General features: G+C 42.9%; 1 protein-coding gene across 1 annotated transcript in view; it reads left to right on the top strand.

The window, feature by feature from the left end:
- LOC132576410 (dynein axonemal heavy chain 6-like) overlaps nt 1-15,389 on the top strand; it is a 125,100-nt gene that overhangs the window by 81,032 nt on the left and 28,679 nt on the right. Inside the window, exon 11 of the mRNA XM_060245563.1 lies at nt 11,321-11,466. Coding sequence (XP_060101546.1) covers nt 11,321-11,466 — 146 coding nt within the window. The remainder of the gene's footprint in view (nt 1-11,320; nt 11,467-15,389) is intronic.

Raw genomic sequence — 15,389 nt, 5'->3', positions numbered from 1 at the left:
TGGCAATCTTAGATCCGCTGAGGTAAGGGTGAAAATAGGGACATAAATAGGGTGAATAAAGTGCGGTAGATTTAAAGTGGTAGTGCCTATAAAGTGCAATACTCTTGTTCTCTCTCCCGTTCTTCCTTGCCTTTGTCTCTAGCGCGCAGGTGTCCATGTGGAGCCCGTTCTCTCTTTCTTTCTTTGGGTGCAGCCTGTTGGCTCAGTCCCTTCAAGTGTTCCTCCCGTCTTTTGTGCCGCTCGCCCCGGCTCGTCGCTCACACACGAAGGGGGAGGGGGGGGATGAATGGAAAGTCCAAGGCAGTCGTCCCAAGCAGCTTCTGCCGCCATGGTACTTCGCCTCGCCCCCCCCCAATTCAGCCACACAGGCCACACCCAGCACACGGCCCGCGGCCAGCCCGCACCTCCAGCGACTCCGGCGTTGCCAACTGCACCGCTCGCTGCGACTCTCCGCTCAGCTGCACTCCACCCAGCTCCACTCCAGCTCAGTCCGACTCGCCCGGCTCAGCCTGCACCTCCGTGGCTCAGCCCACACCTCTGGCTCAGTCTGCCCCTCAGCCCGACTTAGCCCGACTCGCCCGGCTCAGCCCGCACCTCCACAGAACCAGCAGCTCGGGCCAGCAGCTTGGACACCGCGGCTCAGACACACGGCTCCAGCGGCTCTGATAAGTTCGGGTCCTGCAGGCCGCGCCGCCCGCCGCTGCTCTTTGCTCCGGCCCCACTCCGGCCCCGCTCAGCCTGGCACCGCCGACACCACTCACAATATTTTTTGGGGAAAGGTAGGGTGAAACGTTCCAAGCCGCCCTTCACCTTCACCTCCTCAATCGCATATTATTCAGCCTGGAAGCTGTAACCGTGTAGCATAGTTTATTCAGCGACAGAAGTTGGTATTTCAAGGAGCACTAGCGTTAGGGCTCCTTGACCATCGCCATCTTGTTGCATATTGTTGTCTATGGCTCAAGGCCATAGACAACACCACTGCAAAATTCTATTTAAACAGAGGGGCACAGGGTCCATCACACTGCAAAGAGGCAGCACAAATCTGGCACTGGGACTAGATGCAATTTACAATATTGTAGCAGACATGCTTATCAGGAACATCCCACTGAATCAAAAATGGGCTCTAAAAGAAGACAACCTTCTGCCCATCTTCCAACAGTGGGGGACCCCAGAGACAGACTTGTTTGCAACTGCAGAAAATTTGAAATGCAACCAGTTCTTTTCAAGGGCAGCAGCAGACTCAGTATCTATAGAGGATGTTTTCCAGCTTTACATGGCATGGCACCTATTTTATGCCTTTCCCATATGACTCTCCTTCAAAACGATCTTAGAGGATCTACTGCAGATAGGACTACTGTCCCATCCAGGCATAGCCAACCTTCAGCTGGTAGCTTGGCTAGTTTCTCCCAGACTCCTGCAGATAACAGAGTAACTGAGATGCTTTCTGCATCACATGGTCCATCGACCCATAGGTCATATAGCTGGAAAAGATTTACATTATGGGCTACTGACCAAAACCTTGATCCAGTGCACTGCGATTTGCACACCATATTTCATTCTGATGTTGAAGGACTCAGGTCTACCCTGTTCCTCTATAAAAGTTCATTTGGCAGCTATATCAACTTTCCATGTCAATGTTAATTGTGCATTGGTGTTCTCAAGTTCAGAGTCAAAATTCATTCATTTCTGTTGTACATCCTATACCCTAGTGGAGCTTGTCTTTTGTTTTGTCAAGACTGACTCATAAAATGTTTGAACCAAATGCAACAGTGAACTTGTAATTTTTATTTTAAAAACAGCTTTATTGGTAGCCATGACCTCAGCTAAGATGCTGGGAGAATGTAATGCTTTGTCCTGAACCATCCTTTCTAAAATTTCATAGAGAGAAGGTAGTTCTGGGGCCAAGTTATGGTGGTCTCAAAGTTCATTTGAATCAGGATATTAACCTACCATTTTTCTTTTTCTAATCCCACCAGTGAGGCAGAAAGGAGATCATACAGTCTGGATGTTCAGAGAGCTTTCCTTTTTTATTTGGATAGATCAAAGAGATTTAGGAGAGATAGTAATATTTTTGTTTGCTTTAGAGGCACAACAAAGGTAAGGCTGCCTCAGTACAAACTCTATCCAAATGGATAGTGACTGCAAGTCATATTCAGTGGCAGACATATAGAGTGATAACAAATGGGTGGTTTGGGGTGGTTGGGAGGCATCTTGAATTGGACCGGCCATCCCAAGAGCCATCCCAAAGCCTCCACATGCTCTCCATCACGTCTGCCAGGCTGCCGGGTGCCTCCAGATGAGGAGGCACCTCAGAAGTCAGAATGCTCTTTCTTCCCCAGAAAAGTTAAGTGCTCATACGCTCAAGCATTCCCAAAAGTTTTTAAGGAAAGAAAAAGGCGGAAGCGGCTTGGGACGGCTTGGCACTTTCACATAGTTAAATTGCCTCACATTCGCCATGCCGCTTCCAGATGCCAACGGGGCGACTAGCTGTTAGCTCAGAAATTTTTAAGCTGGCCTGCAGAGACCAGAGGATGGGATAAGTTCTGGAGGGGGATGGGCGGCAGGTGTTTGTGTGTGGAAGGATTTTTTGGGTCGATTTCAGAGATGTCTGAGTCGGCCCAAAGTGCCAGTCTGTAAACTACCCATTGTGTCCACTAATATTGCGAGCACATTCAACAAGAGCACAGGCTTCTTCAGCAACCATTGCAACAAGATTGCCTTGGAAGACATCTGCAAGGCAGCAACAAGGTCTATGCCATTAACTTTCATAATACATTGTTGGAATGACCCACACAACATGCATGTTGAGGAGAGAAAAACTTAGCTTGCAGGGCAAGCTTCCTTTATTTATACAGGGTTTTTTCAGGTGTCCAAAAATATCCCAGCTCAAGGCATAGCAACACAAAGATTCTCCCAGGAAGCATCTGGTATGTAGCAAAACATTTTGCTTAATCTGCAAGAATTCACAGTAGCTAACAAGTTCCAGAAATACCTCAGTTACAACAAGGAACGGAAACATGATTGATGTGAGAATGTCTGAGCTTTCTGTGTTTCCAGACATTAGAGTCTGGGTAGCTGGGCACATGACCCTCCCACACCCTTTTGGGGTACAAGCAAGCAGACATCATTCCAACTGGATGATCTTACATTCGACTCTTTTTTCTATTATATGGCTACTTGCAAAGGGCACCAAAATAACAATTTGGTTTTGACATTCCCAGGAAGGAATGAAATGACATTACAATGGGGTAACGAAAAAGTGTACTAATAGGTATGGGATAAAGATAAGCCACAGGTGGAGAACAAACAATGGGTTTATGCATTCATACTGGCACATCTTTGTATTTAATTTTTGTCCAAAAAAGATGCATGTGTAGGGGGAGAAGGGTTATTTAGAGGCATGCTTTTGCTAGGCAGCCCAGCCTTCCAGTACAGAGTTTTTTCAGGTCTCCATCATGGGGCTTTTTTGGGCATGCAGGCTAGCGTGAGAGGGCCCACCATGTCTTTTGAGGCTAGGCTACCCTCTTTATACAATAGCACTCTGATATCAGTTCCCCCCCTTCCTGCACTGTACAATTCTTGGAGAGTGTATGCCACATTGCATGATGTGCTCTCATTTAGATTTCAAACAACCAGGGTTGAAACACAGTTGAGACAAGATGGGGATGGGAATGTCAGTTACCAAAAAGTAAGCTCTATATGCATGAGGGAAAGCTGTGTGTCTTGGTATTGACAATTCTTTATCAATAAACATTACTAGTTATGATGCAAGAATACAAAAATTCATCTAAGTTTCTAAAACACATAAGGGACATATGCAAGTGACATGCTATAAACTGAATCAATTCATGTGCCTTTATGGCAAGCAACTTATTGTAGCCTAGGTGATCAAGATACACACATTCAGACATAGGTGAGAGCATGGCCAGAGATGGGCAGTTCATAATGGCTACATTATTGCAATACAAAAACCATTCACTGTTCATTTCTTGTTCCCCTCCTCCCTTAGTCTAACAAAAGGTCTTCTTTCTTGAGTTCATGGAGAGTTTGCATGCTCTATGCATGACCATCTTTTCACAGGGAAATGTGTTTCTATTGCAGCCAAAAGGAATTCCTTTTCCCGGAAACACACCTTGGAAGTGGCAGTGGGGCTGCTATTATGATCAGCTGGAGCAACCAGCCTTTTGCTAGGCAGAGGAATTTCCCTGGAAACAAGTTTTCTCCATAACTCAGTTTGGATGGGATTTTGGGGGAGGCCTTCCTTCCAACATCAATGAGGCATGACCAGGCAAATTTCAGGACCTCTGGGTAGATATGGAAGAGCCTGGAAAACATACTTGGAGAAACAAACAAAACAACAACAATAGGTGCTTTTTTCCCTTTAAAGCTTTTCTTGGCTGTCCACAAATTGCCATAACTTGAGCTCAACCCTGTTGAGATAGGGTTGCACATATTGGCTAAATTACCACACTTGTTTTGGACTGGAGACTTTCTCCTCCTCACATGGAGTTTCAGTTTGACAAGGCCTCTACCCTTCCAATGTTAAAGGGCAAATTTTATACACCATACATTATGCAGAATATAAATCCACAATATAAACCTATGCATCACTTCTCATGATTCAGGCTAGTGTACACCCATATAGAAAGCGTGCACCTAGAGATTCATGAGAGGATTTTTACTTTGTTGCAACAGATATGAATTTTTAAAAAGAAAACATGAAATTGTGCACAAGATTGGAGCTCCAAAAAGACATTACCAGAGTTAAAATTACCCCTGGATTCTGAACATGGACACAAAAAGGGAAGAAAAACTTTTGCTATAGCTTTGGAACATACGGAATTGTCAAAAATAAGAAAAACTTCAAAAACAAACAAAATAAAACTGAGGCCTCAATAGAACAATGCCAGCTTTCACATGTATACGAGGGATCAGACTCCAAAATGATTAGAGAACTGGATCAGATAATTTAAACCACTGGAAATCAGTGTGGTGATCAAGTCCCACTGAACCCCATTTTTCTCTGTGCCAGCTCATCCAAAATTTGTTCTGTGGGTCTCACATAGGTTTGAGAGTGGGTTTCAACAATTTTTTAACAACAAAATCCTAAAAGCAAATTCTGGTTAATACACCTTGACAAACACACAAAACAATTCTTAAATCTATTTATAATAAGCATGCAATATATATGTATATAAACTTAGGAGAAAACCTAGTAAGGAGCTTGCACAGCCAAGGAGATGTGTGGGGCAGTGCAAAGATATAATTCAAAACTGATGCATAAAGCAGGGTGCTAAAACATGCACCTTGATAAAGAAGGTTGAAATAATGGAGAGGCTGAAACCTAAAACAAGCAAATAGAAATGTGTTATCCAGTAACAAGCCTGGCCAGGACTGTATACTGGACTGAAACACAAAATCAAGCAGAACTGGAGTCCTACCATGGTAAGAAAATGAAATATAGAAAGGATTTTCTAAACAAAACACTCAGAAAAGGTCAAACTCTAACAAGATACTCTAGAGGCATAAAATAAAATAGATAAGCATGTAGATGCCTCTTTCCACAGGTAAGAGGTTCACCAAATAGTTAAATAGGAAGATTGATATGTACAGTTCATAGATGGAACATAACTATAAATGACATTAAGAGAGCAAATGAAGATATACATTTGAGGAATGCAGAACATTATTAAAGTCTAGATTTCTAATGAAGACCAAGAGTTTTCAGGAATTCTGCCTAGTGAATTACCAATAAATCTAGAAAAGGTATTTCTATGAGAAACATGACATTGAGAATAATTGGGTCACTGGTAAAACAAGGTATTAGTTTTTCAAGACTTAAGAGAGAAGATGCGCAATGAGAGGGTAGTTTTATCCAAGGAAGGGTACAGATGTTCTTCTATGCTATAACTTCAAATGAAAAGAGGTCATGTAGGAACCAAAATTTGTGAGGTAGAATTTTAAAACACTATTCTTTTCAGAAAATAAAAATTCATTACCAACAACAAAAGGAATTTTCAGATTTAAATGAATGAAAAATTGGGAAAGTTCAAAATAAGATAGAAAACTGTTAAATGTAACACTGATAGCCTTGACAGGAGACAAAATACATAAATACAAACAGTAGAAACTAGTCATGGATTTAATTGTGAGTTGCAAAAACAGCAGCCACCAAATTCTCTGGAGAAGGCTCTTGCCCAGCCTCTTCCAGCATTTGAGGCTGAGGTTGAAATTGGGAATCAGATTTGGGAGTCCCTGATGCCATGCCATCTTTAGCTGGGTGAATACGTGTCAGAACCCACAAAAGACCTGCAAGAGAAAACACAGCAGCATGCCTGCACCCCCAGGTAAGGGGGAGCTGGACCATGCCAAGTTAATAAGCCCAAAGACCAAATTCAATTGTTCCTGAACCTGCATTTGGATAGGAACCCTCATTTTCACTCCTTTTAATTGTTTTTGAAGAGTGGTTTTCAATGTCTGATTAGCATGTTGCACAATAGCTTGACCTGTGGAATTATATGCAATGCTATGTTGGATTTGAATGTTCCATTGTGTATAAAAATCAATAAATTCAGAAAAACTATATGCTGAGGCATTAGCAGTTTTCAGCAGGTGCAGACGACCCATTACTACAAAGGCAGAAATCCATTTGCCAAAGTTTGTTAGGGAGCACGTTCCCTATGAGGAAAGGTTAAAACACTTGAGGTTCTTTGGCTTGGAGAAACATTGACTGCAGGGTGACATGATAAAGGTTTACAAGACTATGCATGGGATGGAGAAAGGAGAAAAATATTTTTCTCCCTTTCTCACAATACAAAAACTTGTAAGCATTCAATGAAATTGCTGAGCAGTCAGACTAAAATAGATAAAAGGAAGTACTTCTTCACCCGAAGGGTGATTAACATGTTGAATTCACTGCTACAGGAGGTGGTGGCAGCTACAAGCATAGCCAGTCCCAAGAGGGGACTAGATAAAAATATAGAGCAGAGGTCCATCAGTTGCTATTAGCCACAGTATAGCTATACATATATATGTGCATGTGTGTATGCATAAAAGAAGACATTGGATCTGTATTCTGCCCTCCCTCACAACAGACACCCTGTGAGGTGGGTGGGGCCGAGAGAGCACTGACAGAAACTGCTCTTAACTAGAACAACCTCTGAGAGGGCTATGACCACCCAAGGTCACTCCAGCAGTTGTAAGTGGAGGAGTGGGGAATCAAGCTTGGCTCTTTCAGATAAAAGTCTACACACTTAATCATTACACCAAACTGACACATATATTGGTCACTGTATGACACAGAGTGCTGGATCCAACACAGCTTCTCTTATGTTAGTTTCCAAACCACACAGGTTAACAGCATAAATAGAGAAATAACATCTTTCAAAGTCTTATCAGCAAATGCATTGCCCTGAGCAATCACACCAGGAAGATTAAAATGGCTTTAAATAATGAGCAATGAGAAAAGTAACAACAAGAAATTAAAACCTGCAAGATTAAAAATTTAGCCAATGAAATCAAGGTCAGTTTGGAGAGATACATGCACCAGGAAGTTGATGAATCAAATTAAGTGCATATAAGGTATCCTATTAAGTTGAAAGCCTGTGTGAATAGTAACAATTTCAGCCTGCTGCACTGAGCACTGTCGCAAAGTAAAGTGTGTCTTTTACACTTCCCCCAGCAAATTGAGTACTCATTTGACCAATCTCAGAAAAATGGAAGGCTGAGTAACCTTGAGGCAGCTACCTGAATCCAGCTTCCGCCAAGATCAAACACAGGCTGTAAGCAGAACTCAAGACTGCAGTACTGCAGCTTTAACACTCTGCACCACGGGGCTCTTTTTGAATCCAAATTAGCATTTTCCTTGGTCAATTTCATCATCAATTTTCCTGCTGAATCAGGATTATCAACCTGTCTTCTGATTGCTGCCTAAAGACAATTGATAAGGTCTAAGTAGGGCTCTTGTAGCTTTTGACAGACAGTTGCAAAACTATGGGCTGGTTTCCCTTCTGTAGGTACCTTGACAAAGGCCTGTAAAGCACATTTCACAGTGTATCCATTAGAGAGTCCTTCTAAAAGACTTTACACATTGGTTCACCCTATGCCCATATCTCTGATAGCCTTTATCGATAAAAGGTCAGGCAACTCTTCCCCTGTCAAATGTACAGGGCAAATAGACAACATATCTGCCAATTCTGGAACATCTTCCAATTTAGCCTGATCAAGTTCCTTCTCCAAAACTTCACAGACCATGCGTCCTGGGGCGTTAGATGGTGGGCCTACGGGTGGATCTGTTGGTGGAGGAGGGGGAGAAGGAGGAGGAAGAAGAGGAGGGGCAGGGGGCACAAGTTGGACACCAGTGCCTTTTAGGGGACAATCTTTGGAGAACTGGCTTGGGTTAGAAACAGGCATAAATTTCTCTACTGCATACCTGCATTTATGCCAGACTTGCAGCAGTTCAATAGAAGCTCTGGGTTCTGTGTGAAAGGTCTTCCCTATCTTCTCCCAGTCCCAAAGTTTAAGAGAACCTCCCTCCGGGTACCAGGGGTATTGCTTACTGATCTCTTGTAACAGAGTCTTAAGTTGGCCAGAAGTCACGGATCTGCCGGACTTTTGGATCAAAAACTTTAATTCACCTAAATGTTTCTGCTCAGCCTGAGAAAACTGTCCACCCATTACTTACCAAATGAAAGGGGTCGTTTGAGAACGACGGAGTGCGCACTTCGGGGCCTGTGCCAGGCGTTTGATAAGTAGGAGCTGAGCTGCTGGGCTATGCCAGGCGATACCTGAAAGCAGAAGCTCTCCCTTGTCCCGGGAGCTGAGCTGTCCCTGCTTCGGTGAGCTGCCCCTGCTTCGGGGCGCCACTTGTTGGAATGACCCACACAACCCACCTGCTGAGGAGAGAAAAACTTAGCTTGCAGGGCAAGCTTCCTTTATTTATACAGGGTTTTTTCAGGTGTCCAAAAATATCCCAGCTCAAGGCATAGCAACACAATGATTCTCGCAGGAAGCATCTGGTATGTAGCAAAACATTTTGCTTAATCTGCAAGAATTCACAGTAGCTAGCAAGTTCCAGAAATACCTCAGTTACAACAAGGAACAGAAACATGTTTGATGTGAGAATTTCTGAGCTTTCTGTTTCCAGACATTAGAGTCTGGGTAGCTGGGCACATGACCCTTTCACGCCCTTTTGGGGTACAAGCAAGCAGACATCATTCCAACTGCATTATCCTACAATACATTACTCTATGGACGTCAACACCAGAAGTGAGGCAGCTGTGGGAAAAGTTATATTACAATCAGTCTTTCATTAAGGTAGCCCACACCCTCCTCCTTAATGAGAACAATTGCTGTTCCGGCATGGGAGACTGCACAGATGACATGAAAATTAAAACAGGTTTGCACTTACCTGTTACTGCTGTTCATCATGTTGTCTGCTGTGCATGCACACATCCCTCCCTCTTTCCCCACTCTGGGCTGTAATAATACAATTCAGTCTTGTGGTGGCAGAAGGAGAACTCAGGGAAGATCACTTCCCCTAGTGGTCACATGACAAACTCAGCAGCAAAACTCCTCAGACAGATTGAGGGGAGAGGAAGCACTCTGGGGCTCCAGAAAATTCTTTTAAAAGCTTGCTAGTTCTTCTCCAGTGGCTGGCCTGCAGCTATGCAGTCCCATGTGTGCTTGCACAGAAGACCACTTGACAAACAGCAGTTACAGGTAAGTGTAACCCTGTTTTCACCTTTAGGGAGAAGATTAGCACAAAATATGAGTTCCTGTCTCCAACCTCTACAGTCCCTTTCATCCCCTGAAAAGTTAATTCCTGAGGCTGTAAGATCCACATGAATGAATTGCCATACAGATTGGGGGACTGCAGTGAAGAGGGAGAGTGGATGAAATAGCCCTTCCTAGCTCTTCTGTCAGCACAGCTCCACTAAATAAAAGTGAGAAGAAAGGGATTTCAACTTCCTTCCCTCACTGCAGTTCCCCAAACTATATGTATGCTTGCTCATGTGGGACATTTGACCTTAGGAATAATCTTTCAGGACCTCAAACAGGACTATGGAGGACACAGGAGATATCAATGTGCCTTCCGTTGGGGCTTCATAGCACAGAAGCCTATAATAACGAAAAACCTGATCTCATGCTTTTACTATAGCTGCCTCTGTAATGTGTAATAGGCTTAAGAACATAAGAGAAGCCATGTTGGATCATGCCAATGGCCCATCCATGTCAGAGATGTAGAAGCAGTGACCACTGGACTCACCAGTCACAGGGAGCAGTCCCAAGGAAGACACTCAAAACAGACAGCAGGTTAAACAAACTGTATTGGGTTCAGGCAGGTAACAGAGTCAGTAGGCAGTCCAAGAGTCATACACTTACACACAAGTAGAGCCAGGCAGAGGTACAAATACAGAGTCCAAGAGAGTAGTCATTACACGGTCCAAAGCCATCACTCCAATATCCATCATCCAAATAGTATGCCACGCAAGTATCGTTCTTTCCCTAACCAACAGTGAACTGGTAGCTGGCTACTGTATTTCTAGTGGTCTTAGCCAATCACAATGCAAACTGGTTAAGTGGCCTACACCTGATGACAGTGTACCACCTGGAGTCAAGGATGACTCAATCCCTGACAGTTCCAAGTCTCTTTAAAGGAATAGGACACTGTCAATCCAGTCCAACACTCTGTGTCACACAGTTGTCAAAAAAAAAGGAGGTTCACAAGTGGGGCTAGAAGCCCTTCCACTTTGCGCCCCCCCCCCCAAGCACCAAGAATACAGAGCATCACTGCCCCAAACAGTTCCAATAATATGCTATGGCTAATAGCCACTGATGGGCCTCTGCTCCATATTTTTATCCAGACCCCTCTTGAAGCTGGCTAAGCTTGTAGCCACCACCACGTCCTGTGGCAGTGAATTCCATATGTTAATAACTCTTTGGGTGAAGAAGTACTTCCTTTTATCTGTTCTAACCCGACTGCTCAGCAATTTCATCGAATGCCCACGAGTTCTTGTATTGTGAGAAAGGGAGAAAAGTATTTATTTCTCTACTTTCTCCATCCCATGCATAATCTTGTAAACCTCTATCATGTCACCCCGTAGTCGACGTTTCTCCAGTCAATGTTTCTGAGGCTGTTTAGAATGCTTCCTTCGTGTATTTTAGAAAACGAAGCAAAACAGAGATATTCAGGAGAGCATTTGAAGTGGATAATGGCAGTGTGGGGAGGTTGGTTTTATATTAGATTTTTGCTCCTGTTCCTGAAAAAAGCAACTTTTAAAATAAAATATTTTACATTTATGAAAATATCTGTTTTTAGGTGATGAGGAAATTTTTCTGTGGATTGGTGCAGTCTGGTGCATGGTGTTGTTTTGATGAATTCAATCGGATTGATGTGGAAGTCCTTTCTGCAATTGCATCACAGATTCAAGCAATCAAGGCAGCCAAAGATAGCCTTACTATCAGGTATTTCTTTGACACTAAATCCAGATGTTTTGCAAGTAGGCCCTATCTACACATTACACATAGGCATATGTAACTTTGTTTTGATTTTTTAAAAATTAAAAGAAGAATCAGGAAGCTAGAATAGAAAATGAAGAATGGGAGGATTTTTTTTTCTTGGCTCAAATTTTAAAACTTTTTGAAAGGCACTAATTTTTTTTTTCCTTCTACCTTCATTTGGAAAGAGGCCGCTTACAATTTTTCCATCAGGATAATTCCAATCAAACCACCCCTCAAAGTGTTTTTCTCCCCAGGAGAGTAATATAATGAATTGTTCTTTTAAAGTTGCCCATGAAGGCAATTCTCTTTCTCCTAACGATGTGAAAAGTTCAGAACAAAGGTATTGACAAGAGAGTTCCCTTTTCAGAAACAAACGTGAACAAAGGGGACCCAATAGATGTTGTTTACCTTGACTTCCAGAAAGCTTTTGATAAAGTTCCTCATCAAAGGCTCCTTAGTAAGCTCAAGAGTCATGGAGTAAAAGAACAAGTTCTCTTGCGGATCAAAAACTGGCTAATTAATAGGAAACAGAGAGTGAGTATAAATGGACAATTTTCACAGTGGAAGATGGTAAGCAGTGGGGTGCTGCAGGGCTCAGTACTGGGCCCCATGCTCTTTAACTTGTTCATTAATGATTTGGAGTTGGGAGTAAGCAGTGAAGTGGGTAAGTCTGCATATGACACTAAATTGTTCAGGGTGATGAGAACCAGAGAGGATTGTGAGGCACTCCAAAGGGATCTGTCAAGGCTGGGTGAGTGGGCGTCAACGTGGCAGATGAGGTTTAATGTGACTAAGTACAAAGTAATGAACATTGGGGCCAAAAATCCTAGCTATAAATACAAGTTGATGGGGTGTGAACTGGCAGAGACTGACCAAGAGAGAGATCTTGGGGTCGTGGTAGATAACTCATATAGAGTGTTGAAGGCTAGGACAAACAGATTTAAGGACAGTTTCTATCCAAGTGCTGTGGTTAGGTTAAATGCAGGGTTATGAAGGATTATCTGTTTTAGATGTATTTAATGGTTTAAATGGTTTTAATGGTTTTATGAATGTTTAATGGTTTTATGAATGTTTATTTAATGGTTTAAATGGTTTTATGAATGTTTATCCGTTTTAGATTTATTTAAATGGTTTTAATGGTTTAAATGGTTTAATGGTTTTAGATGTATTTAAATGGTTTATGAATATGTGTGTTTGATGTGTTGGTATGTTTGTGGAAGAGCACCTCATTTCATTGCTCTCTTTTTGTTGAGAACAATGACAATAAATTCATCTATCTATCTATCTCATTGAAAACTCAAGACAGTGTGCAATAAAAAAGACCAACGCCATGCTGGGAATTATTAGGAAGGGAGTTGAAAACAAATCAGCCAGCATCATAATGCCCCTGTATAAATCGATGGTGCAATCTTATTTGAAATACTGTGTACAATTCTGGTCACCGCACCTTCAAAAGGATATTATAGCATTGGAAAAAGTGCAGAAAAGGGCAACTAGAATGATTAAAGGGTTGGAACGCTTTCCCTATGAAGAAAGGTTAAAATGCTTGGGGCTCTTTAGCTTGGAGAAACATCGACTGTGGGGTGACGTGTTAGAGGTTTACAAGATTATGCATGGGATAGAGAATGTAGAGAAAGAAATACTTTTCTCCCTTTCTCACAATACAAGAACTCATGGGCACTCAATGAAATTGCTGAGCAGTCAAGTTAGAACTGATAAAAGGAAGTACTTCTTTACCCTCTCTGTCTGGAACTCTCTGTCTGGGGCAGTGATGCTCTGTATTCCGGTGCTTGGGAGGGGCACAGTGGAAGGGCTTCTAGCCCCACTGGTGGACCTCTAGATGGCACTTGGGGTTTTTTGTGGGGGGTTTTTGGCCATTGTGTGATACAGAGTGTTGGACAGGATGGGCCATTGGCCTGATCCAAGATGGCTTCTCTTATGTTCAGGCATGTGGATCAGACAACCCGAATTGTCCAGGGATTAGCTATCTCCAGCAGGAGCTCAGCAGGACTCCAGGAGTCCTGTTGGGCTCCAGGAGGCCACTGCCATGGCGCAGCCCAGTCCCGCAAGCCCAGCCAGTGAGCCAGGCCCCAGGAAGCCATGCTGCTGCCTTCCTGGCTCTGCCTTTCTTTTTTTGAGCTGGAGCACTGGCCAAGCCAGGCAGAGTGGCACTCTAGTGCATTCCAGCTCAAAAAAAGCCCTGTCAAACTCCTGGCCTGAAGGCCACACCCAGCCCACTCAGGACTTCAATCAGGCCCATGGCATTTTTCTCCCTCCTACTTCCCCTCCTGTCCAGCACCTTTAAAGCTCCCAGGCTTCTGCCTTGTCTTTGCCTTCTTCAGCTGGAAACTTCTGGGCTTGCAGAGCTGCAATGAAAATTTGGAATGGATTTTCTGCCAAGGTCCAGATTCATAGCAAGTCATAATTCATCATTACATCTAAGCCACAAATGGTAGATCGTTCTCTTGCCTCAGACCAGTATACAAAAACAAAATCAAATTGTGGTTTTCAATCCTGGCTTGGAAGGAAGAGAAGAAGCCACAGTTTGTGACTAGGAAGAAACATATGAACATGTGAAGCTGCCTTATACTGAATCAGACCCTTGGTCCATCAAAATCAGTATTGTCTACTCAGACTGGCAGTGGCTCTCCAGGGTCTCAAGCTGAGGTTTTTCACACCTCTTTGCCTGGACCCTTTTTTGGAGGTGCCAGGGACTGAACATGGGACCTTCTGCTTACCAAGCAGATGCTCTGCCATTGAGCCACTGTCCCTCCCTAACAATAAACTATGATTCACAATGAAAACAGAAACAACTGTTTTCTGAGCCAAGTTCAAGGGAAGGGGATGGAGCCTATGAGCTCAAGATTTCCAAAGTGTGTTTCCAGTACAACAAATTCCAGCTATTATTATATGTACACTATGCCTATTGTTATATGTACACATCATTATCCTATGTTAAATTTAGAATTCTGATTTAAAATGTAAAAATTTATCTTTGAACCATGTTCTTGCCCCTTTTTCTTATGTTATATTATTATAAAAATTCCTTCCTGCAAGAGCACAACAAATGCTATAGTGCACCATAAAGATGATGAAAATTTGGGGGGTTGAACTTTGAAACTGTGGTCAGCAACTTCAGAGCCTCACTCTGTCTATTGAGCTGCCTACCTTCTGGGGGAGCTGTAGGCCATTCTGTGAGAGAGCTGTGGTACAGATGACACTGAACTATACCCTACCTAGAAAGATCCATTGGTAATTTCTGAAAACAGCCAACTGAATGGTTCATACAGTTCAAAAATGGACACATGAGGCTTGCTATATACTGAATTAGATTATTAGTGCATCAAGGTCCACTCTTCATCCCCGCATGCCCTCTCCTTATCTTGACCTGTCAAGCAAGGTTGGGCACCTGCCAAGGCCCAGCCCTGCTGTGAAACAAACATGGGTATTTTCCCCCTCACAATGCAAGCTTCACACCACAATAAAGTGGAGAATGGCAGCTTTATTACATTATGGTGATGGATACTAAGCTCTCATCAAAGTGCCAAGGGACAATTTGCCCGTTCAAATTATACACACTCCATCTTTCTTTGTTAACAGCAAATCAGTGGATATCAAGAAGGATGCATTCACACTACACTAAATAATGCATTTTGCAATTGGCTTTTTGCTATTCTTACATAGCAGAAATCCAGTTGCAAAACGCATTATTTAGTGTAGTGTAAATGCACTCAAAGAGTTTTTTTTTTAAATTATTTCTGCATGTCACACACAAAACAGAAAAAGGTGTTGCAAGTATTGTGTTGGGCCAGGTGACAAAAGTATGGATTGGTGGTTTCTAATATGTATGGTTAATGGCGTAATAATAGTGCCAAAGGAGTACACGT

This window comes from Heteronotia binoei, chromosome 1, assembly GCF_032191835.1.
Source record: "Heteronotia binoei isolate CCM8104 ecotype False Entrance Well chromosome 1, APGP_CSIRO_Hbin_v1, whole genome shotgun sequence".
Taxonomy (NCBI): domain Eukaryota; kingdom Metazoa; phylum Chordata; class Lepidosauria; order Squamata; family Gekkonidae; genus Heteronotia; species Heteronotia binoei.
The sequence above is the reverse complement of the archived record's forward strand: the minus strand, read 5'-3'. Positions and strand labels throughout refer to the sequence as shown.